The sequence below is a fragment of the Balaenoptera acutorostrata genome, chromosome 3 (genome assembly GCF_949987535.1).
Source record: "Balaenoptera acutorostrata chromosome 3, mBalAcu1.1, whole genome shotgun sequence".
Taxonomy (NCBI): Eukaryota; Metazoa; Chordata; class Mammalia; order Artiodactyla; family Balaenopteridae; genus Balaenoptera; species Balaenoptera acutorostrata.
In genome coordinates, this window is record NC_080066.1 from 34,089,749 (window position 1) to 34,114,137 (window position 24,389).

The following is a 24,389-nucleotide window of genomic DNA, read 5'->3' on the forward strand; positions in this document are numbered from 1 at the left end:
TTTTCCAGACAGGGGAAGGGCTCAGCTGCGTCACGTGACTAATGATGGGCCCAGGACCCAGGTCCCTGGATTCTCCTCCCAGGTGGTGCTTTTAGTCTGCCGGACAATCTTCTTGCTTATTCCTGGACTTTTCTGGCATTAACAAAACCTCTCATCTTTGCTGAATTGCAGAAATGGCTTCGGACATCCCTGGATCAGTGACATTGCCCGTTGCCCCCATGGCGGCCACTGGACAGGTGAGGATGGCCGGGGCCATGCCCGCCCGCGGAGGAAAGCGGCGTTCTGGGTAAGCAACCTCAGTGGTTCCAGGAATTGGGCTTAATACATGTTGAGCAACACTCTTGACCTGTTAGGAAAATATTGTCTCTCCCCCTCCTGGAGAATAAAAGCTCAGCAGTTTGCATCCTGTTTAGATTTTGCAAGATTCCTAACTATGCATGTGATTTGCCTCTAAGTGTTTTTGGGCCTCAGCACCCAGCTGGGGACTTCTGTTTGCTTGTCCTTGTGGTGAGAATGGCTCTGTGATCCTGCTGGGCTTTGCTCAGGCCATCTTTCTGAGGGAGGGGGCTTACCCATCCCTCTGCCTGAGCCCACCAGCCGGAGGGCAGCCCTGCAGGTCGAGCTTCAGCCCCTGTGGGCAGCAAAGATTCCTCTGGTGCTTTCTGTTCTTTGCTCCATCTACCCATCTTTGCTAGGTGGTGTGCAGGAATTCCTTTCCAAAAAACTGGCTCTAGCCCAGCACCTAAAGTCTGGGCAGCTTACATTGTAACCTGCTCTGCCAGTAAAGTTGGTAACAGTGTTAAGTTCTGGTGGGACCAGAAAGACCATCATTCTTAAGCTGATGGAACCCAGAACGACATCTACTCATGATGTATGGTGTCTGTAGCTGTGCAGAGATCTACGAAACCGATCAACCAACACAGATCCAGATCCCTGCAGGAAAAACATAACAGACATTTTCAGACTCTGTATATCAACCAACCCCTTTCCTTCATTGAATCAATTTTACTTTCAATGAAATATTTGATGGACAACTATTTGATAGACAAATACTTTCATGAAATAGAATAGACATTGAAATAGAATGAAATATTTGATAGACAAATACTTTCATGAAGTAGAATCAATTTGTCCTATTAAAGCAATTTCCAATAACCCAGGTCTCCCCAGGAAGACAAGGATCCAGGCTCATTTGTAAAATGGTCCATCATTTTAAACCTAAGAGTCGCTTTTAAACCAGTGTGATTCTTAAAGGGGGCTGGGGGAGGGGGAGCAGGTTATGTTATGAGGATCTGGAATGGAACGGAGTAGGATGAAAAAGCCCCTTCAGCGTTATAATTTGAGATGGTGAAAAGACTGCTGTGTGTGTAGTAGTCTTTAAAAGAAGGGCTAAGATTTTGGTGATTAGTGAGAGGGTAATGGAGTCTCGTTCCCCAGCTTTCTCCCCTCGGTTCAGCTCGCTCCCCTCCAGGGTGCTGATGCAGTCATTGTTCCTTCCAGCGGGACCAGCAGTGTGGTGCCTGGGGCAGAACTCCTGAGATCAGCTTTATAGTAGGAAGCAGCCTGCCCTAGGGCTTACTACAAACCCAGGCATCCTATTTTAACCAGCTATTCTTGCCAACTAGGTGCTAAGCTCAGTGGAGTGTGGGTTGTTGAAAGAATGCACTTGATGTCAACATATCAACTTACTGAATTTTTTTTTTAAATGCCAGGCCTTTCAAAAATGATTTTAAATGTCTGTGATTACTAACTTCCATTCCCTGCGGACAGAGCCTCATTGCTGGCCCAATCCTTTTTAAGAAGAGGAAGCACAGGACTCTTTTCTGTATATTTAAAATTTTTTTTTGAATTTTATTTTATTTATTTTTTTATACAGCAGGTTCTTATTAATTATCCATTTTATACATATTAGTGTGTACATGTCAATCCCAATCTCCCAATTCATCCCACCACCACCACCCCCCGCCACTTTCCCCCCCTTGGTGTCCATACGTTTGTTCTCTACATCTGTAGCACAGGACTCTTTGACGCAGGAAGGTAGGCTGGGCCAGGGCCAAGGACAGGCAGAGATGCTCGGGCCCAGTGTTTGCGGGACGAGGAGCCCTCTCCGTGCAGGGGAGGGGTCGCTGAGCCTCTGCCAGGAGTCTCTGCCACCCCTCCCGCAGGGTGTGTGCTGGGCCTACGCTTTGCTCAGGGCTGGGCTGTGGCGAGCTGAGGCTACTCCCCTCCTTGGCCTCCTGGCGTCCAGACTCTGACTTCTGCTTGCTGCCTGAGCTGATGACAGGACAGTGGACTCAGTCTCCTTTCTGCAGAGGTCCTCCAGGCTGCCCCTTTCCCTACCAGGTCACACATACACGGCGTGACACTGGAGGTGGAGGGGGACCTGGGGTGGACTGAGACGGAGCCCAGAGGTCACTTCCACTTAGAAGCAGGGAAGCACCACACCAAGCAAAGAAACCAGAGCTTCAAGGGGACGAACAGCAACTGCTGGCACGCTACCCAACCAGCAGGATGAGGGCCCGCGCCTCCGAAAGGCAGATCAAGGAGCCGACCTCCTCCGGGGGGCTCGTCCTTTATTCTCCTCTTTTTTGGAGCCCATGCGCCTGCCTCCTTTTCCCCGTCAGAGGGAAGAGCAGGCAAACCGCGCCCCCTCCTACTACGCCCCTGTGACTGAGGGATGTATCTTCTGCGTCTCAGCAAGGAAACCTCCATTTTTACAGGGCAGTTTCCATAGTAACTCTCACATCTGGTATTTTTACGTGTTTTGCTGAAATTCTGTGACGGAGGCCACCGCGGTGGTAGAACGGCCACAGCAGCGATAACGCTCCCCTAACCACAGCCTGCGCGCTCAGTCCTGATGGAAGTCACATTCATCAAAAAGCAGGTCGCCCCGCTGCAGCGCCCACCCCTGCACCATGGCGCATTTACGCACGCTCCCCCGTCACTGCCGCAGTGCTCTTCCTCCTCCTTCTCTCCGAGACTGTGGGGCACAGCTGGAGACACGGGGAGGGGGAGAAGGAGAGAGCAAAGGAGTGGGGGGTTCGGAGAGGTAAGGACCTGCCTCCCGCCCCCTATTCCCTGCCTAGGTCTTCCCGCTCTGACCTGGTGATTCCGGTGGAGGGACGTGTCCCAGATTCCCAGGATGACCACCCAGCCCTAGTGTTTCAGAGCCAAGTAGAACTGACCCCTCGTGGGGTTTGGATCCCCCGGGCCACATGCCCGGCCCATCGCTGTGGATCCTCTGATGAATGCTCTTCCCACTGCCCTGACGGCTTCCCCAGTAAGCATCTTAGCAAGCAGCGTGCTCTGCTAGCAGTTGGGACAAAGGTGAGGGTTCAGAAGTTTCAGATTCTTTGAAAAGTGATTCCACATGTGTGGCAGAAGTGACCAGAAGCAAGTCACCTGAACTGCATTTTTGTAGAGAACTCCCTGATCCCAGTGAGGGGGTGGGACGGCATGGGGGACATCCACAGGGCACACTTGGTGCTTTTCAAGTGACAGGGGAAGTGACTGTCATTAGGCTGTGCCCACCCCCAGAGTCAGCCCTTGTTGGGGAGGGAGGGTGAGGGTAGAGGGCACTGGGTGCACCAGCCCCTTCCCGCTGCCTTGGAGTCAAATGCTGGGCTTCTAAACATCGTCATTGGAGGGAAATGATTTCCAAATTGTGTGCAGCCAGTAGGTCAGCGTCTGCCTGCAATCTAACCCCACGGCTGCTGGAATGTGGTTGAGTAAAAGACATATTACATAAGCAGATGTTTTGCTTGGTTCAAATTTCTGCAGTAGTGTTGCTGTAGCCCCAGTCAGCTGGCCCAGGCCCTGAAGGAAGGGTGTTGGCTGGCACCCGTGTCACTTCTCTTTTTGTCAGCAGCAGCTTCACGCTGGCCTGGGGTCGCTCCTTTGCTGCACTCTAGAACCAGCCTTCTTGGCACGGCCTCTCATCTTCTCTCATAAGAGCATAAGTGAATTATTTGCTGACTCATATTTGATGATGCATTATTATTATTATGCAATCGCTGTTAGGCAGATCCTCATCACTCACTCTTAACTAGCTGCAAGCTCAGAAATGCTTTTCACGGCTTTTTATCGAGGTTAGAATTCATGCTCAGCAACAGGAAAGTGAGGTAAAATGCATTCTCAGCCCACCTTTCGAGGACTCTTATATCATCCACTTATTGTACCGAATTCTTTAAAGTGAATACAATAGGACTTAAAAGTCATATTTTAATTTCTCTCCTTTATTATCCAGGTGCTTAAGTATAATAGAAACACATAAAAGACATAAAACAAAGGATCATTTACTCAGAGTTTTTATAGCAGAAGAAATAAGCATAGCTATTGTAGTTGTATTTAAAGTGGAGCTTTTGAATTGGTGACAGGAGACCCAAAGGCAGCGTCTTGGCAAGTGCTCCTCCGAAAGATCCTTCTGTCCTCAGAAGTTGAATTTTTTTCTGTGTAGCTGATGAGCAGTGAGACCGCTTTGGGGTCAAGTGAGTTACCCTGAGGATCTGAACGGTCGTTTGTGTCCTGATTTCTCTCCTGAGTTCACGCCCGCATTATGCATTTCAAAATCCCTAGATGTGATTGTAGCACACGTGTGATCACACACTTCCACAGGTGGGAAGGCACAGTTTTGTGGTCCCTAAGTTTTCATAGCCAAATCCTGCTTCCTAAGTTTTCAGCAGACTTCAGAAAACTCTGGCTCCAGAGCCTGGCCGTCCCTCTCTTACACTCTCTGCTCCACTGGGCTGAGCTGATCCAGCCTGGGACCGTTTACCGTATGGCTTGCTTCCCCATCCGTGTGCTGCGTGAGGGTCAGGTAAAGAGCCCAGCTGTCCTTAATGAAAACTCGGGTGACCAACCGTCCTGGTGGGCCCAGGGCTTTCCCAGTTTTAGCACTGAAGCCCAGTTCCTCCACAGATCCCCACATTCTGGGAAAACCAGGACAGTTGGTCACCCTAAATACCCCAAAAATCGTGCAGCCTGAGGAGGGAAGGCTGACGAATAAATTGTATCTTGCAGGAGCCAGCTTATCACACTCATATCAACTTGACCTGAAAGGCATTTTAAAGATAACTGTACATCTCACACCCACTTGAGGTGTTGCTAAATGCTTGCATAAATCCATTAGAATTTTGAAAATGCGAGTTCTTTTTCTTAACACTAGTCTGTTTTTGACAGCCCAGGGGTGTTAACTAACCTTCATGTCTGCAGCAAAGTCGCTCTTACCCGTGATGAACACTTGGTGGCAGTGTGGTTCTGTAGCTCTGCAAAGGCCCAGAGGCTCTGGGAGCAGGATTTTTGGTGCCATCTCCCAGATGTAATTTTTCAGGAAAGGTGAGGTGATGGCTTAGTAGCTAAGCAGTATATTGATGACTACCTCATTTAGAAAGTCGTGCGTTCAGCCCCCATTTTCCCACGACATAGGCAACTCTGCAGCTGCTGTCTGGTGCCCGGCTGCCCAGTCTGCATTGTAGGGGGTGCATGTCTCTCTCCCCCAGTGGTGTTTTAACTCTACTTTCCCTTTCTTATCACTTTTCTTCCCCGCCTTCCCTCCTCTTTGTGCAGAAGTATTTTTGTTAACATTGCTGTCATCTCTCCCAGTTACGTAACTCCTTTTGTTCTTTTATTCCAAGCAGCCAGTGCAAGCCCTGGTGCCTGGAAATCAGGGATTCCAAATTGGCAGGGGATCCCATCAAGTCAACTCAGATTAGAACTCTGGCCACACTGCACATAAAACAATACAAAAATAAACATGTGATACCATTTTAAAGAAGACAATGTTCCTTTGCCCTCTGTCATCACAGTCCCTAGGTCCCCCAAGTAACCCCAAAGCCTAGAGGGTACGATTTATCTCATTAGGGGCCTCTCCCATGTGCTTGTCCGGTGGTGGCTCTTCCTATGCAACTGGCCATTTCCTGGTGGCCTGGGTGCCCTGTGCCTTCCCCCCATCACCCATTACCCACTGGGGCCCCCACCCTGAGAGCTGAGGGGGGGATCACGTTCCCTGTGAGGCCAGCAGCCCTGGCATATGTAGCTGTGGTCCTAGAGCACACCCGCCATTCTGGTGGCAAGCTTTTGGCCGCCAGACAGGCTGGCCTCCCTTCTGCTTGGGGTCCACGGGAACTGTGTCCCACTTAGTCCCTCAGTCCCACTGAGAACAAGATGGGGGATGCAGTGGCTCTGAGGCGTTCTTCCCCCAAGGAATCCCCCTTCCCCCAAATGTCCAGGAGAGCCAAGACATCTGTACTATTTCTGTTTTGTTCCCGAAGACTCTGGGTGCTCCTTAAATAAGTACTTGCTCTGCTCTAACATCTTCAGGAGTAAAATTAATTGATGTTAGAGAGGACTGTTTTTTTTTTTTGTTTTGTTTTGTTTTTTGAGAAGGAGAGTTTGGGATATCAGTTAAAGAAATATCTATCAAAACTTTTTGTTTTATGTGTATTTGGAGAGGCCCAGTAAAGTGGGAATCTTGAGTATTTATTGGGTGAGTTTCAATAAGCAGACAGCCACTTTGAGTAGCTTGGGCCCCAAACGACTGTTTCTGCCACACACCCATTTACTTGGACCTGGAGTTTATAGGATAATGGCCTTAAATGCCCTTTCCCTGTTGACTCATCCAGACCAGCCAAGTCCTCACGTGGCACAACCAGTAGTATGTGTTCTTTTCCTCAGAATCCCTTCATTGCCCTTAAAACTTCCTGTTTTTGAAACCCTCTTGAGCTTTCTCAGTCTGTTAATATACCACAAAATAAGTTAAAGAAGGAAGTCTCCTTGTGGAATAAATGGTGTGGAGGGGAGCAGGTATCCCCAAAGGTGGTGGGAGATAAGGGGTGTTGACTTTTCCAGCACAGCCTGAGCAACCCACTGGCAGCCTGTATAGGGTTCTAGAAGGGTTCGAGTTGATATTCCAGCACTTTTGCAGAAGTCCCCAATCATATAATTAATGGCACTGCTACTGTAGACCTTTCATTCTACCCTTTCTTGTCTCGAACCTGTACAATGACTGTGTAGAGATACTGTTTTTTGCACTGCCAGGGGTTGGGATTGTTGGAGAGCAATCTGACCAAATAAAACCCCCTGTGTGCCACCAGCTCATGTGTCCAGTTAAATGTCCTACCTATAATGAATGCTCACTCGTGATCTTGACTTTTCAGAATGGACTTTGATGATGAAGATGGAGAAGGTCCCAGCAAATTTTCAAGGTGAGTTTATTTTATGTTCCCTAGATTTAAAGAAGCCAAGAGCCATTTATCACCTCATTGGGACCTACAGGGGTTTAAATGTCTTTTGTCATTGAAAAAAAGCCATTGCCTCATTCTGTGCCAGTATTTGGCCCAGGGACGGGTAACTATTAGCAAACCTGCCAACCCCAGCCTGGATGATCAGAAGTTAAGGAACAAGTTATTAACTCTGTTAGCTTTTTAAATTAAATACTGACTGCCAGTTTTAATGGATTCTTTTTTAAAAGACAGACCTAGAGTTCAAGTTTAGAAAAACAATCAAGATAAAGCCTCTTTTTCTACCATGGAAAATAAGGAGAAATATAAGAAACCTGGGTGGCCCTGTTCTGGATGCAGGATATAAAACTGGACCTTAAGTTCCTAAGAGCTGTATCACTCACTGGCCACATGACAGCATCTCTAACTAGGCTCTGTGGGGCTGCCCTGAGAATAGACCGCCTCACAGAAGGATACTGGCCTGTGGGAGCCGGTGGTGGTAGATGTACCACATACATGAAGGACAAGGCGGGCCCAGCCCCATGGCTCTTTTTTTTTTTTAATTTTGTTTAAGTTATGGGAGGAAGTTTGGCAACATGGAGAAAAGGGCAAAGATCATTCCATCAGTCTTAGCAAAATGCCCATCTGTACTCAGTTTACTTATGGAAGAGCCTGCCTTGAGATTCCTCCCCCGCTGCCCCATCAAAGCATTCCTAATTCTTGGTTGTTGATGCATTTGGAAACGTACCCCAGGTTACGGGTACCTTTCTGCGGTATGCACAGTCCACAGTTTGGATTGACAACCTCGGTTATTTTATAAAAGTTTTTAGCAGAATGATGTCCGTATTGAGCCCCGGACCCATGGCCTCCCCCAGTTTGCTCATCCCCACGGCAGTTACTTTGGGTTGGGTACCCTTTACCCGTGTTGTGGGTGTGGATCGAGCACCCCTTCCCCAAATCCAAGGGGAACATGCATCTCGTTCCTATTCCTGGGCTTCCTGGCGTCTCCAAGTCCATCGAAAGTCTTGTCACTTGAGACGCTTTCCTCCCCGAGAACTTTGCCTTCCATCCTACCGCCTCCGCTTGGGTGAGAAGGACAGAGAAGGTGGAGCACGCTTTGACCTCGAATGACCCCGGAGTTTCTAATCAAATCAAGACACGAGTTTCAACAACAAAAGCGTGTATTATTTTTCCCTTGGTGCAGACAGAACCCCAGCTTGGATGTCCACCCATTTCTTAGGATAAGTTTTAATAGCAGGGAGTGCTTTGTTCCCGAAAAGAGAGCTAGCCTCGGAAATAAGGGCACACATCTCCCCAGCCTAGTTTGTGCTCGCCTTACACAGCCTCCCTTTACAAGGAAACAATGACCTGTGATTTCTCTGGATCAGAATTCCCCTTGAGATAACATTGCATAGCATGTTGACCTCAGGAAATGATGGCTCCTGGGTCTCAGAACAGAGGGAGGAAGAGAGACGAGGAGTGACGTTTGTTGGACATGGAAGATCAGTGTCAGTGATGAAATAACAGTGCAGGGACACAGAGAGCTCATTGTCTGAGGTCCCATCAGGAAGAAACAGAAACCCTAGACTCTGTGAAACTGTCTTGTAAGCCCGCCAGTGAGTCAGGTTGTACATAGTCAGGGTTCAAACCTAGGCTTCTGGGAACCATATCCTTTCCCCTGCACATGGAAAATAAGAGGGAAAGATGGGACATGCTTCCAACATACACTGGGACCCGCGGAAGCCTGGGGCCACTTCAGCGTGTGACCGTAGGAGAGTTGATGGACCTGTCAGCCGGTGGGGGCATCTGAGCGGCTCTCAGTTGGGGAGACGACTGAGTCTACCGTGCCCTTCGCTTTGCCAGCTGTTCTGGCAGCCGTCCAGGAGAGGGTCGGAGAGACTGCTCCAGGCTGTCTCCTGCCAGTGGCGGGCATGGCATGCCTCGGGGCCACTTCTGTTTCCTGCTCCTGTGCTTACAGTCAGCCTAGGGAGCCCTTGGGCGAGGCCCTGGAAGAGAGGGTGGCTGAGATGCGGGCATCTCACCAGCAGAATTTGCCGTCTCAGAATCCGGCCAGGGTGCTAGGCTGTGATTTCTGTCCCCCTGCTGTGTGTGCAGCCAGCTTTCCCAGGTCTTCTCAAGGGTGGTCCCAACTTCAAGTGTCCGACCTATCGTCAGACGTCGTGTCTCAATTGTTGATATGGGAAATGTGGTCACAGTCACATAGGAGGTAAATCAATTGGGTTTGGTTCCTGCCTGATCACAGCAGGTCTCAGGAAGAACAAGGTAGTAGCCATGAAGCTGCCCACGGCCACCTAACCACACACATGCACACGTGCGCACATGTGCGTGTGTGTACCCAGCCGCTGCACACAGGTACACACATATGCACGCGCACATGCGCGCACACATGTGTTCCAGGACCAGAAATGCCCTGAGGCCCGCTGCACCGTCCCCAGGCCTCAGCCCTCCTCCCCACACATGGTTCATGCCGCCCTGGGGGCTGTGACACGCAGGACAGGGCTCTGTGGATCCTGGATACTCCCCACCTCCTGCACAAAGTCACGGGCAACCTGGTGGGCAGAAGCCAGTCTGCAGGGGCTGAGGATTGTACTGGGGGATGCAGAATTGAAGCCCGGGGGAGACACCTCGTTGAGCAGCTTGGATGTGGATAAAAAAGGAAGAGGGCATTTGGGGTTTGGGGAGGGAGACCACTCTTAAGGATGGGAAGACCATGAGCACATGTCCGTGGGGAGGGGGAAGAGTGAGTATAAGCGGAGATTTGGAAGGTTCTGGAGTGGGGTTGGGGAGAGGTGGGTCAAGGGAGTGGAGAAGGGGAGAAATAGATCCAAGCCCAGCAGGAGGACCACCCATCCTTGGCCGCAGAGCGGGGGAGCTGCAAGTGTAGCTGAGTGTGATGCTGCTGGGTGTCCGGAGAGTTGAGGGGTTCATTCTGATGGTTCCTCCTCTCTGGTTAAGCAGAGGCCGTGTGCTGTCAGGGGCAGAGGCTTTAGTGGTGCGCCTGAGAGAGAAGTTTGGGATGCCTGGGTGGACGAGATGTACGAACTGTAGACCCCACACCTAGCACACTGTGTTAATGTGCAGTTTTCCCCCAGCAGCGCCCAGCTGGTTGGATACAGGGGAGTGCAGACGGCCTGTGCACTCAGGCCCGGGGGGTCCAGCAGGGGCAGCAGAGGGGCGGGGCAGCGAGGTGGTTGATGTCGATGAGAGGGCCGTTGAAGGGATCAAGCTACAGGTGCAGCTGCAGAGGGAAGAAAGGCCAGGAGCAGGGAGAAACGAGGGTTGATGACCTGGGGGAACATGGAGGGGAGTAGACTCGAATACAGCTCGTGCCATGCCACGTTCGTGGTCTGCAATTTCAGTCGGGGTCTAACGTTTTTACCTCCCTTTCCTCCGTTAGCCTCCTTGGAATTCAAGCCGGGGCATCCCAGACTTCCCTCTCGGGCACACCTGTAAGCCTCTGCCCACTGCAGATGAACGAAGAATCTTCTGCTTTTGTGGGAATCTGAGGGTGCTGGAGAAGCAGCGGGTGTGTTCACAAAGTGCGGAGTCGCAGCTCTGGGAGAGGTCGACCGAGGCTCGGGGGTGGGGGGATGGCTGCTGGAGAAGAAGGGGGACGCGGAAGGTGGTACAGCCGGGCGGGCTGGTGCAGGTCCCCGCTGTTGGCGTGGGCGGCCGATGGGGACGGTGACAAGGAGCCTGGAGGGTGGTCGAGACAAGTATGTGGGAGCGTCAGAGGAGTGGGCGTTCGGAGCCGGCCTTCCCAGGCTGGGCTCCACCTCATGCCTCTGGGAATTCCAGTTACCAAGTCATCCTCCTGTCATCGGATGGGGGTGAGCTCTCCATCTCCGGGAAAACTGATGATACACCAGAAAGTGTTTCTCCGAAGATGAACCTCCCGGGCGGGGGTGAGTGGGGTTGGACCTGCCTTCGGGGAGGCCAGCATGAGCCCCTCCCTGACCCCGTCCCCTCACAGACAGCCCTGGTCTCCCTGGGAGGCGCTCGCAAATCCTGTCCAGCAGATCCTGCATCGCTACACTCGAGGAGAAGCCAGAACTCTTCCATCATGCTGAGCGGTTCAGGGTTCTTCCTACTTTAATGCCCCCTTGGTGGATAATCTAGTGAGTCCCAACATCTCCTCTTGTGCCTGCAGCTGGGCTCAGTGGCGTCTTTTTTTTTTAAAATTCTTTGTTGTTGTTGTTGTTTTGTTTTTTTCATTTTGGCTGTGCTGAGCAGCATGCGAGATCTTAGTTCCCTGACCAGGGATCGAACCCACGCCCCCTGAATTGGTAGTGCGGAGTCTTAACCACTGGATCGCCAGGGAAGTCCCTCAGTGGCGTCTTGAATACTGTTTCATACACAGGACAGCTGGCATCCCAGAGCTGTCATCAACAGAGTCAACTTTACACACCATGCTCTCTGTGTGACTTACATATATGTACATACACGTGTACGTGTATGTGTGTAATGTTCATTAAAGCAGAAGAGTGGAAACATGAAAAATAGAGATCTTTTAAAATGTTGGGTTTATATCTTAGGAACAACCAAGTGTTCACTCCCAAACCTTTCATTTTTGTCGCTACGTGCTGTCAACCTGATTTTTGCCATGTTTACACTCATTCTGCACCCTTTCTCAGAAGACCCAGGAGATCTTGCAAGGAGTTCTCACATCTGTTACTGTGAATTCTACTATAGTGCGTGGGGCCATCTACAAACCTGGAATTAAAAGACCTTGTTGATGAGTTTTATTAGTCTCTCTCCCACCCTTCCTTTACCCTTCACCCTTCACCCTTCGAGGACCGGCTCTAATTGACCTTCCCGAGGTTCCATCCATCATCTGTGTGACTCTCAGCTGTTCCCTGCGGACACAGTGGCACCCAACTGCAGCAGTCCAGAAGGAGTCCTTATATTTTGTAGGGTTTCGCCAGTGAACCTCTAACATTATCTAAAAGTAAAGCTACCCACGATAGGAAAGTTTCCACAGAATTGACTTTTCCTCTCTCATCACACCCATTTTGATATTTTCCTCTTGGATTTGTGCAGTATTTACGCTTGTGGGCATTTTCTTTTCTGGCTCTGTGGGTTGTGATGATGTTTTAGTTTAGTCTTTCCGTCTGAATTTCCCACCCTGTTTTATTTAGAGCTCTGATATCAAAACCCCGTTGATAAGGGAAAACTATGCCACGTGGGCTTGTCCTGCAAAGATCTTTCCTGGCAGAAAAAGAAAAAGGTTGTCATTTCCCAGAATTCTCAGTCTGTGCATCTTAGCTAAGAGAGCTGAGCATTTTGTTTCGAGGTGGGAAGATGCTCAAAGTACTTCTGATGCAGAGAGGACAGCCGGGAAGGAGCAAGGATTGCCCTTTTTTTTTTTTACTTTATTTTTATTTATTTATTATTTTTGGCTGCATTGGGTCTTCGTTGCTGTGCACGGGCTTTCACTGGTTGCAGCGAGCGGGGGCTACTCTTCGTTGCAGTGCGTGGGCCTCTGATTGCGGTGGCTTCTCTTGTTGCGGAGCACGGGCTCTAGAGCGCGGGGGTTTCAGTAGATGCGGCACATGGGCTAGAGCACAGGCTCAGTAGTTGTGGCGCAGGGTCTTAGTTTCTCCATGGCATGTGGGATCTTCCCGGACCAGGGCTCGAACCCGTGTCCCCCGCATTGGCAGGCGGATTCTTAACCACTGCGCCACCAGGGAAGCGCGGGTTGCCTTTTTTTGTTGGACTTCATCTTATCAGTAACCTTGTGGGGGACACCCTGTATTGGCCATGTGGACTCCGTTTAGAGCAGGGAGAGATTCAGCTGAGCCTTCTGACACTGCCGAGTAGACACCCAAGATGAGCACAACCAACCTTCTCCCTGCCTCAACAGCCTTAGTTCTTTTTTTTCTGGACTGTGATTTTCTTTTCTTTTTTTTTTTTTTTTTTTTTTTTTTTTTTAGTTGGAGTATAGTTGCTTTACAATGTTGTATTAGTTTCTGCTGTACAGCAAAGTGAATCAGTCACATGTATACATATATCCACTCCTTTTTAGATTTCCTTCCCATTTAGGTCATCACAGAGCACTGAGTAGAGTTCCCTGTGCTATACAATAGGTTCTCATTAGTTATCTATTTTATACATAGTAGTGTATGTATGTCAATCCCAATCTCCCAGTTTGTCCCACCCCCGCTTTCCCCCTTGGTGTCCATAGTTTGTTCTCTACTTCTGTGTCTCTATTTCTGCTTTGCAAATAAGTTCACCTGTACCTTTTTTCTAGATTCCACTTATAAGCAATATTATACAATATTTGTTTTTCTCTTTCTGACTTATTTCACTCAGTATGACAATCTCTAGTCCATCCATGTTGCTGCAAATGGCATTATGTCGTTCTTTTTTATGGCTGAGTAACATTCCATTGTATATAGGTAGCATATCTTCTTTATCCATTCCTCTGTCGATGGACATTTAGGTTGTTTCCATGTCCTAATAGTGCTGCAGTGAACATTGGGGTGCATGCATCCTTTAGAATTATGGTTTTCTCTGGGTATATGCCCAGGTGTGGGATGGCTGGGTTATGTGGTAGCTCTATATTTAGTTTTTTTTAAGGAACCTCTATATTGTTCTCCATAGTGGCTTCGACAGCCTTAGTTCTTATGAACCAGTAAAGTCTGGCAGAGAAGTTGGGTAGAACCTGGCATGGTGTCGCCCACGAGCAACCAAATTACTAGGGGGTTTAGCTTGAGACCTTCTCGTCATTTCAGTGGGTTGGGGTTAGGATTGGAGTTAGAACGCTTTGGCATGAACTCTGTTTCAGGTGGAGCCAGTCCTCTGCCCTCAGGCCCATCTGGATCAGTCACCCCTTCGTAGATGTTTGGCTCTCATGTCACTGACTTCAGTTTTGATGCCCTTCTTTCCTTGCTCAGCAACCCCAGCTCCTCCTGCTTTTCTCCTGCAGAGGCTAACCTAGATTTGAAATGACAGTACCTGGATAACCCCAGACTTTGTAGAGAAGGGGAGGAAATCGTTTCTGGAGTCCTAAGTAGTCCTGAGCTGTGTCCCTCTAGAAGTTGCCGGGCCTTTTCTTCCCCATAGAGCCTTAGGTACCTTTGCCTGTCAGTCTCCCCGGCTGTTCCAGCTCTGATTCCGGGGCCAGTTAGCACTCTACTGAGGAGCCTAGTTCAAGTCCTGGTAAGTCAGTACCGCTCTGAGCCTCAGGGTCCTCTTCCACACAGGGCGGTCATGAGGACCAGTGCAGTGACCAGTGGGAGAGGCCTTGGGAAGCTGTGGGTAAGCCATCTAACACGGGGGAAGTGGTCCCACCGGAATGGGGGTGATCAGAGACTGGGCCTGGGCCCCCTCTTTGGAGGACCTGGGCTTTCTCAGACTCCATCTCCCTGTGTCTTATATGAGCCTTATCTTCAGCCTAAACACCGGGGAACCTTGCAGCTGCTTTGCAGAAAACCATGCCGTGGATGGCTCCTGGGGGTGGGGTTCCTGCCTCTGGCCCAAGGAGGAGACATCTTTTGCTCCTTCTGCAGAAGCCTTGGAACCCAGGGAAACTGCCTCGCTGGATATGCCTCTGTGGGTCCCCTCCGCAGGGCCTGTGGCCAGCGTCACTGTGGGGCTGCCCAAAATGCCCTCTTCGGGCCTTCATGGCTCTCATGGTGCCCTGCCCTGCCACCCAGGAAGGGCTGGCCAGGACAGGAAGGGTGTTCCCTGAAAGTTTGCAAGATACAGTCTCCCTCCCGGTGTCAGGGAGGAGGAGCCAGGGCCAGTCTGAGCCTGAGGCTGCAGCTAGCCGGCAAGGACTCGTGTGGAACCCCCCCCCCCCAAAATCCTCCCGCCTTGGTCAGGATGGTTCTCCATCCCAGTCCTGAAGGACAGATGGTCTCTGCACCTCTGCGAAGGGTCTCCTCCCACAGTCTGACTCCCCCTGGCTGGAGGGGATGGATGCTTCTTTTGCATGAGAAGTGCTGAAGACCTTTACCGAATCAGACCTTTCCTGCTGCTTGGCCGTGTGTATCCAAGTGGACAGAAGAGGCGTCTTGCTTGTTTCCTGCTGGTCTGTTGTTGAGACCGTGGTGGCCTGGAGAGCAGTGTGCGTGTCAGGAGGTGGCAGTGGAAGCTGAGGTGTCATAGAGAAACGTGGCCCTGGTCCCACCTGGAGCAGGGCTGCTCTACCAACAGTCCTGTCACCTGTGGAGCTACTAAGCTGGCAATGGGGTGGGGGGGGGCGGGGCAGGTGTCAGCACTGACTTCTCAGGTTTGGGACCTGGCCGTGTGGGTGATCAGGCTGAGAGGGAGCTGGGCGTGTCCCTGATGGTGTCAGCCTGTCTGCCACCCCCAGGGCTCACAGCTGGTGACAAGAGCAAAGAGAGGCAGCTGGAGGACTTAGGTTTACCACATGCTCCTCTCAGCCAGGCCTGCCAAAGGGGCATGCAGCATCTTGGGGCCCTCGGGTTCCTGGAGATTTCTCGGGACTTTTGTAGTAAGTCCTGTTTGTTCGTAAGTCCAGCAGAGTTAGCCTAGGTCCCACAACTAACACAGTCGGCTCTCTAGTACTGCACTGGAATAGGTTTATAATACTTTTCACACAAATAATACATAAAAAACACACACAAATAATAAAGAAAACATTTTTAATCTTACAGTAGACTACCTTGAGAAGTACAGTAGTACAGTACAACAGCTGGCATCCAGGGGCTGGCATCGAGTGAACAGGCAAGAAGAGTTAGTGACTGGAGGAGGGAGAGGAGGTGGGAGATGGTAGAGCTGAAGGATCGTCAGCAATAGGAGACGGAGGGCAAGCTGCAGTGTCACTCACGCCTGACGTCGCTGGCACAGGTTCTCGTTCCTTGCTGGAATCAGATGCACGTTTGCATCTTTGAAAGTTCGAAACTTGAAGGTTTGTATGTAGGGGACTCGCTGTACACAGGAATTGTGTCCTTGCCGGCCCACTCTCTGTTGCCTCTGCTGGTCTGTCAGTGTCTGTCCTGCCTGCCCGCCCCCAGCACTCAGACCCTGAGGTGCCCCAGGTGTCTCTGTGGTGGCCGGGAGACCTGGCCCCAGCGTGGAGCTGTCCTGTCCGTCTGCCTGTGCAGGTCTGTCGTTCCCTTCCCACCAGAGATGGGAGACTCAGCTGCCATCCGCAGAGTTGAAGGAAGATCTTTATTGAGATTTCCAAAGCACCCCTATTTTGTATTTAATCAGGATGGACGTGTATCTCACTTCTCCGATTACCCTTAGGAGGTCACCCTTGGGAGCCGAGTTGGAAGAGAAACCCAAGGCAGCGTGCAGCTGCACTTCCTCTTTCTTGCCCTTAGTTTCTGCAGCCGTGTTCCTGGGCCAGGCTGGGGGCCCTCTTGTCCCAGCAGAGGTGTTACAGCCGACGGCTGTGCCTGCGTTCTCAGCTGTCACGGCTGCAGAGCCCTTGCCCCTGTGCCCACGTACAGAGGGGCTCATTGCTTTATTGATGCTGCACGTGGGGCACACGAAACTCAGATGCCAAGGTCACAGGCTGTCCCTGCAGCTCCTCCAAGCAGACCCCGCATTGGCCCACACCCTGTGGAGGAGGTGGCCTTGGTCCTGGGGACACTTCCTTCTGTTTTCACAAGAGGGTGTTTTTCCTTTTTCTTGCCTCCGTGATCTTTCAAAATGGAACTATATATACATACATGTATATGAATAGACATATACATATTTTAATAGATTCAGTAGCTACACTCATTTATCTTGTTGCTAGATAACTGGCAGCTCTTCGTCATCTTGACCTTCTGTTGGTAACCCAGTCTTATTTCGTGAAATGATCGGAGCATTTTCTGCACTGGTCAGTCAATACAGTCGGTTTTAAACAGTTGCCCTCGTGTCTCCGTCAAGCACCTGATCTCATGAGTTGGGTTTATCCAGTGCTGTGATGAAATTGCTTTAGATCCACATTTAAGAACTTCACAAAGACTCTTCCCCCCAGACGTTTACAAAGCGAGATGGTCTGTGGCTCTTTTGGAAATAGGATCAGAAGCAGGCGTGCCCTGGTCCAGTCTTGGCGCGGTTGCTGTGGTAACTAGCCAGGGGCTTGGACTTGGCCCTGTGGGTTTGGGGCATCGCTGAAGGGATGGAAAGGGAAGGGCTGGGTTTGCGTCTTTAGAAATATCCGCCCAGTCACAGCACGCAGACTGAACTGAGGGCGAGGAGATGAGAGAGGTGACCAGACTGCGGAGGCTGGTGGCGCCGAGGTGAGGGGGTGAGGAGTGGTACCAGCCGGTGGGCGTGGGCCGGGAGAAGGTAGAAGAGAACCGCGAGGTATTTAGAAGAGATCCGACGCAGACTGAGTGTGAGAGGAAGAAGCACTCCACCGTGGGCTGCCCTGAAGATGAGGAAGAGGGGACAGCGCGTTCCTCTGCTGTGAGGGGAGTGGAGGAGCTGAGTGCCCGCTGGAACAGAGGGCGGAAAAGTGGGTGGGCCCTGACTTGGGGTGCAGGGGGGGGGGTCCTAAAAATCAAGCTGAGGAGATGGAACTTAGACTGCAAGCCGTAGGAGCAAGTTAGGGTTCGGGAGTGTCTCTGAGCAGGAGATACGGGGAAGCATGTCCAGGGCCCCCCCGGCAGGGATGTGCATCCCACATCATAATATACTGTTCCTGCATGGCCATAGTTCCTGTCCGACACACCCTTCAGCAGTCCCAGGCAGTGTTCTCTGCACACCATCTCCGCCCCTGTCTGCCTCGATGAGGTGCGGGCTGGCAGGGTGGAGGGCACGCCCTCGAGCAAGCTCACCCAGGCCCTCCCGATGCACAGTGCACAGTGGGCCAGCGCCTCCAGGCCGCCTGTGACAGGTGTGTGCGGAGGGCACAAGTGGGTGATGGTGGTGAAGACTGGGGCACACAGGAGTCCCCTGACCAAATGCCCCCTTCTCCCCACTCCCCCCGTCTCTGTGATGGACCCCCTCTGCTTGGTTGTCTTTTCTCTCTCCACAGTATACAAGCCCCTGCCCAGTAACCTGAGAGCCGAGAGCCGTTTCTCCTGAACAGCGGGCGTCCTCCCTTGCCCCGTGGTGCAGGAGCACATGGGCTGCCGCTGGCTGTTTCCTGTGCTCCCAAGGGTCCTCACTGTGGGCGGGAGGGGAGACCTTGCCCCAGGAATCCCCTTGCTGGCCTCAGCCGCCCTCTCCTCCTGCCACCCCGTAGGACTCACCCACCTCCGAACCTCTCCCCAGAAGCCAGCTGAGGGGCATGGGAGACCCAGGCCCTGTTACCAGCCCAATGTCTCACGCTCCTGGTTCCTCGGCCCTCTCCTCCAAGCCCCAGGGCTGCCCCTGCACCCGGGCCTGTCTGCTCCTGCCCACAAAGGCTTCATCCCAATTCCAGCCCTTTCTTTGATCCTGCTGACCCTCCTCCCAGAATACGCCCCCTTTACCTGCTGCCAGATCAGGGCCAGCTCCCTCCCAGCTCCTCCCCCACCCCTTCCAGTCCCTGTCGCCCCCAGGAGCACCTCCCCCTCTCCTCTCTCATTCTCTCCTGGGGTCTTTACTTTCCATGTGCCTCTGGGAGCATTTAATCACATTCTGCCTTCATTTCTACTATGCAAGGTGATGTTTTACCATCCTAACTGGTGCTTAGCTGCTTTAGGACAGGAGCGGGACATTCCCTGGTTCCTTCGTCCCCTCCCCTTTGTGCGCCTGGCTCAGTGCTTTTTGTATAGAAGGTGCTCACCAGGCCGCCCAGCTTAGCTCGTCCCCCTTGGTTGGTTTGCGTGTTCACGTGACACCGGCCTGTAATCAGGCCTGCCTGGCGTCTGCCCCCAGCCTGGGAGGGTGGGGTGCAAAGCCCCATGGATACATGCGGTGTGTGAGGCAGGCTTGCCTGGGCTGGTTCCTTTCTTGCTCGTAGTGTCACCCTCATACTTTGAGCACCTGTGAGACCCTAAATCCTACAACGGACGTGTGATGTGCTTTTAGACAGTTCTTTTACCCAGAGTGACAGCTTTGTCTCAGTGTCGTTGAACTGGGTTGGCTGTTACTCCCTTTCAAGCCTAGAGGTGATAATCTTGAGACAGAAACAGTCTATCATCCTTTTTGCTAGTTTTGCATCTTAACACGTCAGCGAAGGTTGCTTTCAGAATTCCTGGCAGCGCTGGGTTTTTAAATTGGCTCTCTGTTGTTTAGTGAGCGGGGTGCACCTGTTCTGTTACTAAGCTGCAGAAAATGTGCTGCGCATAGTGCGAAGGCTCGTTCACAGCTTGATGTGACGTAGGCCTGTGGCGTGGCTGTCTGTTCAGTGACACCAAGAATGGCAAGGCTAGACATGTTTCTCACTGGGGGTCAGAGTAAACCACGTATTTGAGCAGATGGTAACTACATTCAGTGTGTGTGCATGTGTATGTGTGTGTGCACACCTAGCATGAACAGATCCATGGGTGCACATGGAAAGCATGTTGAGTTCACTTTGGATGCCTGAAGGATAATGTCTTCATTCTTTTTACTTATTAAAAAGTACTTAGGCACAGGGGAGCAGTGGGAAGCTTTGAGTACATATTTAGAGGTGAGTCTGTGGCATCTGTAGAAGCCTGTCCCCACCCCACCCCCCGAGAAAGAAACTTGCTAATGTGTCGGGGAGCTGCTCTGCCCAAGATGTGTTCAAAGCCACTGAATTAGCCATTACGAGCTAGTCTTTTGGTTACTCGGCGTTAACGATGTACATGCCGTTTTACGCCGTCAGACAGTAACCCCCAGCCTGATCCTTCTCTTTCCCCCCCTCCTGATCTCGTGCTTTCGGGAAGAGAGAACCACAGTGAGATTGAAAGGAGGCGGCGGAACAAGATGACCCAGTACATCACCGAGCTCTCTGACATGGTCCCCACGTGCAGCGCGCTGGCCCGGAAGCCGGACAAGCTCACCATCCTGCGCATGGCCGTCTCGCACATGAAGTCCATGCGGGGCACCGGGAACAAGTCCACAGACGGCGCCTACAAGCCTTCGTTCCTGACGGAGCAGGTACCCCGTTCGTCCCTCGTCTGCGCGCTTTTCTCCCCGGGTAATGGCATCATTGGAAGGGGAGAGAATGACAGCATCGCCAAGATGAGATAAGCTACGTGGGCAAACAGGGTTAAAGGCTGAGGTAGGGACGAAACCAGGGAATTTTATCTCCATTCTTCACTAGGAAACGCTCTTCCGGGGGGTGTTTGTCTGATCTTGCATCCTCTGCTTTTTTAATTTCCCATGTACCTTAATAAGGCATCACTCAAAAAAAGACATTGTGCTTAGCATGCTAACACAGGAAAAAGCCAAGCAAAACCACAGTTCTTCTGTGGTAGAATAGCAGTGGTGATCATGATGGTGATCAATCATAGTAGCAAGGATCCTAACAGCCAGCACTTAGGCCTCTGCCCTGAGCCGGGTCAAAGTCAGATCTTTCTGTGCAGGATTTCATTCAATCCTTATTCTAGCCTGAGGAGGAAGCCGCTGTAATTCATCCCTGCTTTAGAGATGAGCAAGTGCAGGCTTAGGAAGCGTCAGTCCCCTGCTCAGTGGCGGGGCCAGGAGTTGACACAGGTTGGTCAGACCCCAAAGCCATATATTTAACAGCTGTACTAGTAGCTGCATAGTTGGGAAGAGCAAACCCAGGAATGGTTACTGGGAAGTATTTTGTAACTTGACCATTCCCTGAGCTGGAAGGCCTGTGTTCTGGGTCCTGGTTCTTCTCCATGCTGGTCAGTAGTAGCGTAAATCATCAGATGCTCTCAGCTTCTGTTTGCTCATCTGTGGATGAACATGAGCTTTCTGCCTTCCTGACTCTGAGGGGTACTGCAGGATAAAGGAGTTGATGGACTTGAAAGCACTTTGTGTATGGTGCAGGCAGGGGAAAGGAAAGTGATGTGCTGTCGGGGAGGCGGGTAGGAAGTGTTAGGTCTCGTCGGGGGCTTCTCGGGAGACAGCTGGCCCTGGCAGGCTGTGAAGGAGCCCCAGCAGATGCACAGAAACAGGGGAGAGGAAGGGATTCTACAGGAGCAGACCAGTGAGCACAGAGCCTCGGAGGAACAGGTGAGGAAGGCGTGTCCAGAGACAGAATCGTTTATTCTGCCAGTACGAGAAATCTGTTCACGTCACAGGACTTAGGTTTAGAAAAAGAGCAAGGGGAGAGGAGCTAACGTGTATTCCTGTGTGGCAGGCATTTTAGCAAGGGCTTGGGTCATCCCAGGGCCCACGTGTTCCTCACCTCGAGGAGTGAGGAGGTGTGGCAGCGGAGTGACCCTCGCTGGGAGGCCACAGGGCCCAGCGGTGCAGGGCACAGCACCCAGCCTCTTTCCACCTCTGCAAAAGGACCACAGTGATGGCTCCCACCTGGCAGGGTTGTGGAGACAGGTCAGGGGGCAGCAGAGGAGAAGGTTTAACACGGGGCTGCAGTGGAATGAAGGATGGAGAGCTGGCAGGTGAGCAGACAGAAATGCATTAGGCACCTCCTGACCACTAGGGTCGTGAAAAGCTTTTTCTCTGCATTTCTTTAATCCTTACATGGACCTGCCAGGGTCCATATTTGACATTAATCTCTTTACCTGTAAGTGACTGAGGATTGAGAAAGTGAAGAGAAGAGAGAAGGCAGTTATGCAAGTTACATGAGTCCTCCCCATCTTTCTCTCTCGGTTCCCAGGTAGGTTGTTGATGACAACAACAGCTACATGTGTTAAGCGCCTACTGTGTGTCAAGCCCTTACTAAGTCCTTCACGTGCAGGATCTCACTGAACCTCACAAAATCTCACTGAAAAAAAACGTGTGAAAAAACGGAAGCCAAAGATGTTCAGTAGGGAGCCCAGACTTGCACAGTGAAGTGGAAGGGCCATAGTTGATGGTCTCCTTTTATGCCACAATCCGTGCCTTTAGACCTAACTGTTGGTTTAACTGGAGAATAAAGGCAAGGCTTATTCTGGATTCAGGGCACGGGACCTTGGTAATGAGTGATGTGCTCCCAGAAGACAAAAACCAGGGAGGAGGGTGTAGAAAGAGGGGCCCGTGATGAGGATGAGGCTCTGTTCCATAAGCCCTTCCCACAGTCCTTGCAAAAGGGCTGAAACTGTGAAAACCTACGTGGACTCATCAGCGTCCACTTCCTCTCCTCCAGAGACAGAGAATTCTCTACTTTCCCAGACAACCTGTTTCATTTTTTACAGTCCTTCCTGTTGGGAAGATCTTCTCCATACTGAAAGTAAAACCGCTGACCCAGTCTTCTGAACTGAGTAAGCATCTAAGAGACATGGAACAGCAGAAGTGCCAAACAAGAGAAATGGACAAAATCAACTTTTCCTTAAAAAAATGCTTGTACAGCCTGCTTCCGCCCTAGATTCCCAGACAGAGCATGTTACAGTTCTGACTCAGCCAAGGGCTCAGAGACACTGGCAAATCTCCCCAGTTTCTGCTCCCCAGCAGACCCACATTTTCTAATTTTCGGGCTTTTGGAGTCCCCTCGGGACGGGCACTGAGGGTGGGACCAGATGCTCTAGACTCCACGTCTTTTGCCTCCATGCAGATGGCCCTTACTCTGTGTTACAGTGGGGCTTCCGCCTAAGATTACGTGTGAACAAAGGATTCCCAGCAAAAAGTGTTTGCCAACCGCTGACTGGAAGGATCGCTTTGTTCTTTGGGCCCTGAGCAGTGTGTGAGGTTGTTAGAGAGGTGGCTGTGGACTCCAGCACACGGGGAAGAGATAGCCCCCCAACTCCTGCAGGAACAGAGCCCCTTTCATTCAGCAGGAAAGGGCTCCTGAGCTTGATGTGAGAATGACAGGGTAGGTAGCCACACCTGAGCTGCCTGCAGGCCCTGCAAAGAGAAGACGTTTTAACAGAGTTGACTTTGCCCCCTCTGTGTCCCTCTCGGGATGATGGCCAGGCTTCCTGCCGCCCATTCATTGATCCCAAGCAGCTTCCTTCCTGCCTTCACTGACAGTCATGAGCTGTGTGAGTGTGACTCCAGGGCTGGTGCAGTCAACCTCTCTTCTCACCGTAAAGTGACATGGACAATGCTAGGTGCCCTGCCACCTTCTGGGATTACTCTGAGAGTCTGTTGAGATGTTTGCTGTCAAGGAGTCCTGGAAGTTTGACAGACATGCAGATGTAAGGTGATACTCTTAAATCCGCCGCCAGCATTCAGCTCAGAAAGGAAGGAAGAGAAGAAGAATGAGTGCACTCTGAGTGTGGCAGGTGGTGGCTGGGGAGACACCTGGTGCCTTTCCTACTCTCCTCCCAGTTTCCCATGGTCCCTCCTTCCCTTCCATGAGCCCCTTCTGCTCCAATGACATGACTGCAGTTTGAATATGTAGGTGAGGCCATTCACATCTCTGGCAACCCAACACCTCCTGGTGATCACTTCTTGCTCTCTCATTCCCCTGGGCTGCAAATTTCCTCTCTCCCTAAGAGAGGGCTGGTTAAGACAGGGTTAACAGTGTTTGGAGTAGCTGTATCTTAGGGCTAGTATAAGCTTCGTGCATTTTTACAGCTTATTTTCCAAAAACAAACCAAATAAAGCCCCAAAACTCTTTGTGTATCACAATGAATTTCTGAATAAAAGTTGAAGGTTGCTAATAAGACTATTTAATTGGCCTGGGTTTGTCTGTGCTTGGTCCTAATCATGATTTTTTCTTCCCAGGAACTGAAGCATCTCATCCTTGAAGCGGCTGATGGATTTCTGTTTGTAGTGGCGGCTGAGACGGGGAGAGTGATTTATGTGTCTGACTCCGTTACCCCTGTGCTGAACCAGCCCCAGTCAGAGTGGTTTGGGAGCACCCTCTATGAACAGGTGCATCCTGACGATGTGGAGAAGCTGAGAGAGCAGCTGTGCACCTCAGAAAACTCAATGACAGGTCAGTGTAGCTCTCTCTCTCTCTCTCTCAAGACTTTTCCCTGGAGAAAAATTTCTTTCATTAAACATATCAGGAAGCTGGAGGTCAGAAAAAATTGCCTACAGGTGAGGGATATATTTGACTCAGCTTGTGTAATAGCTTCATTCATCCTGTAATGTTTTAAAACTTCATTTTTAACACATCATTTTTTTTCCTATATTTTACCTGCAATTAGGGCATGTCGCCACTAGGAAGCACTGTTGACACATTAGTCACAACCACATGCTCTGAAATGAGGGTTATGCCTCAAGTGCATGATTATTTGTGAACCTGATTATAGGCACTGATTTCCCAGG

At 51.0% G+C, this 24,389-nt stretch overlaps 1 protein-coding gene across 6 annotated transcripts in view; it reads left to right on the forward strand.

Annotated features, from left to right (window-relative positions):
* Nucleotides 1-24,389, forward strand: part of ARNT2 (aryl hydrocarbon receptor nuclear translocator 2) — a 209,022-nt gene that overhangs the window by 48,557 nt on the left and 136,076 nt on the right. For 5 of the 6 annotated variants that reach the window (XM_057543556.1, XM_057543553.1, XM_057543558.1 and 2 more), the window contains 4 exons: nt 172-286; nt 7,155-7,202; nt 19,985-20,198; nt 23,841-24,054. In XM_057543556.1, coding sequence (XP_057399539.1) covers nt 172-286; nt 7,155-7,202; nt 19,985-20,198; nt 23,841-24,054 — 591 coding nt within the window. Of the gene's footprint in view, nt 1-171; nt 287-7,154; nt 7,203-19,984; nt 20,199-23,840; nt 24,055-24,389 lie in introns of those variants that run through there. The other variant, XM_057543559.1, reaches the window with a different exon arrangement.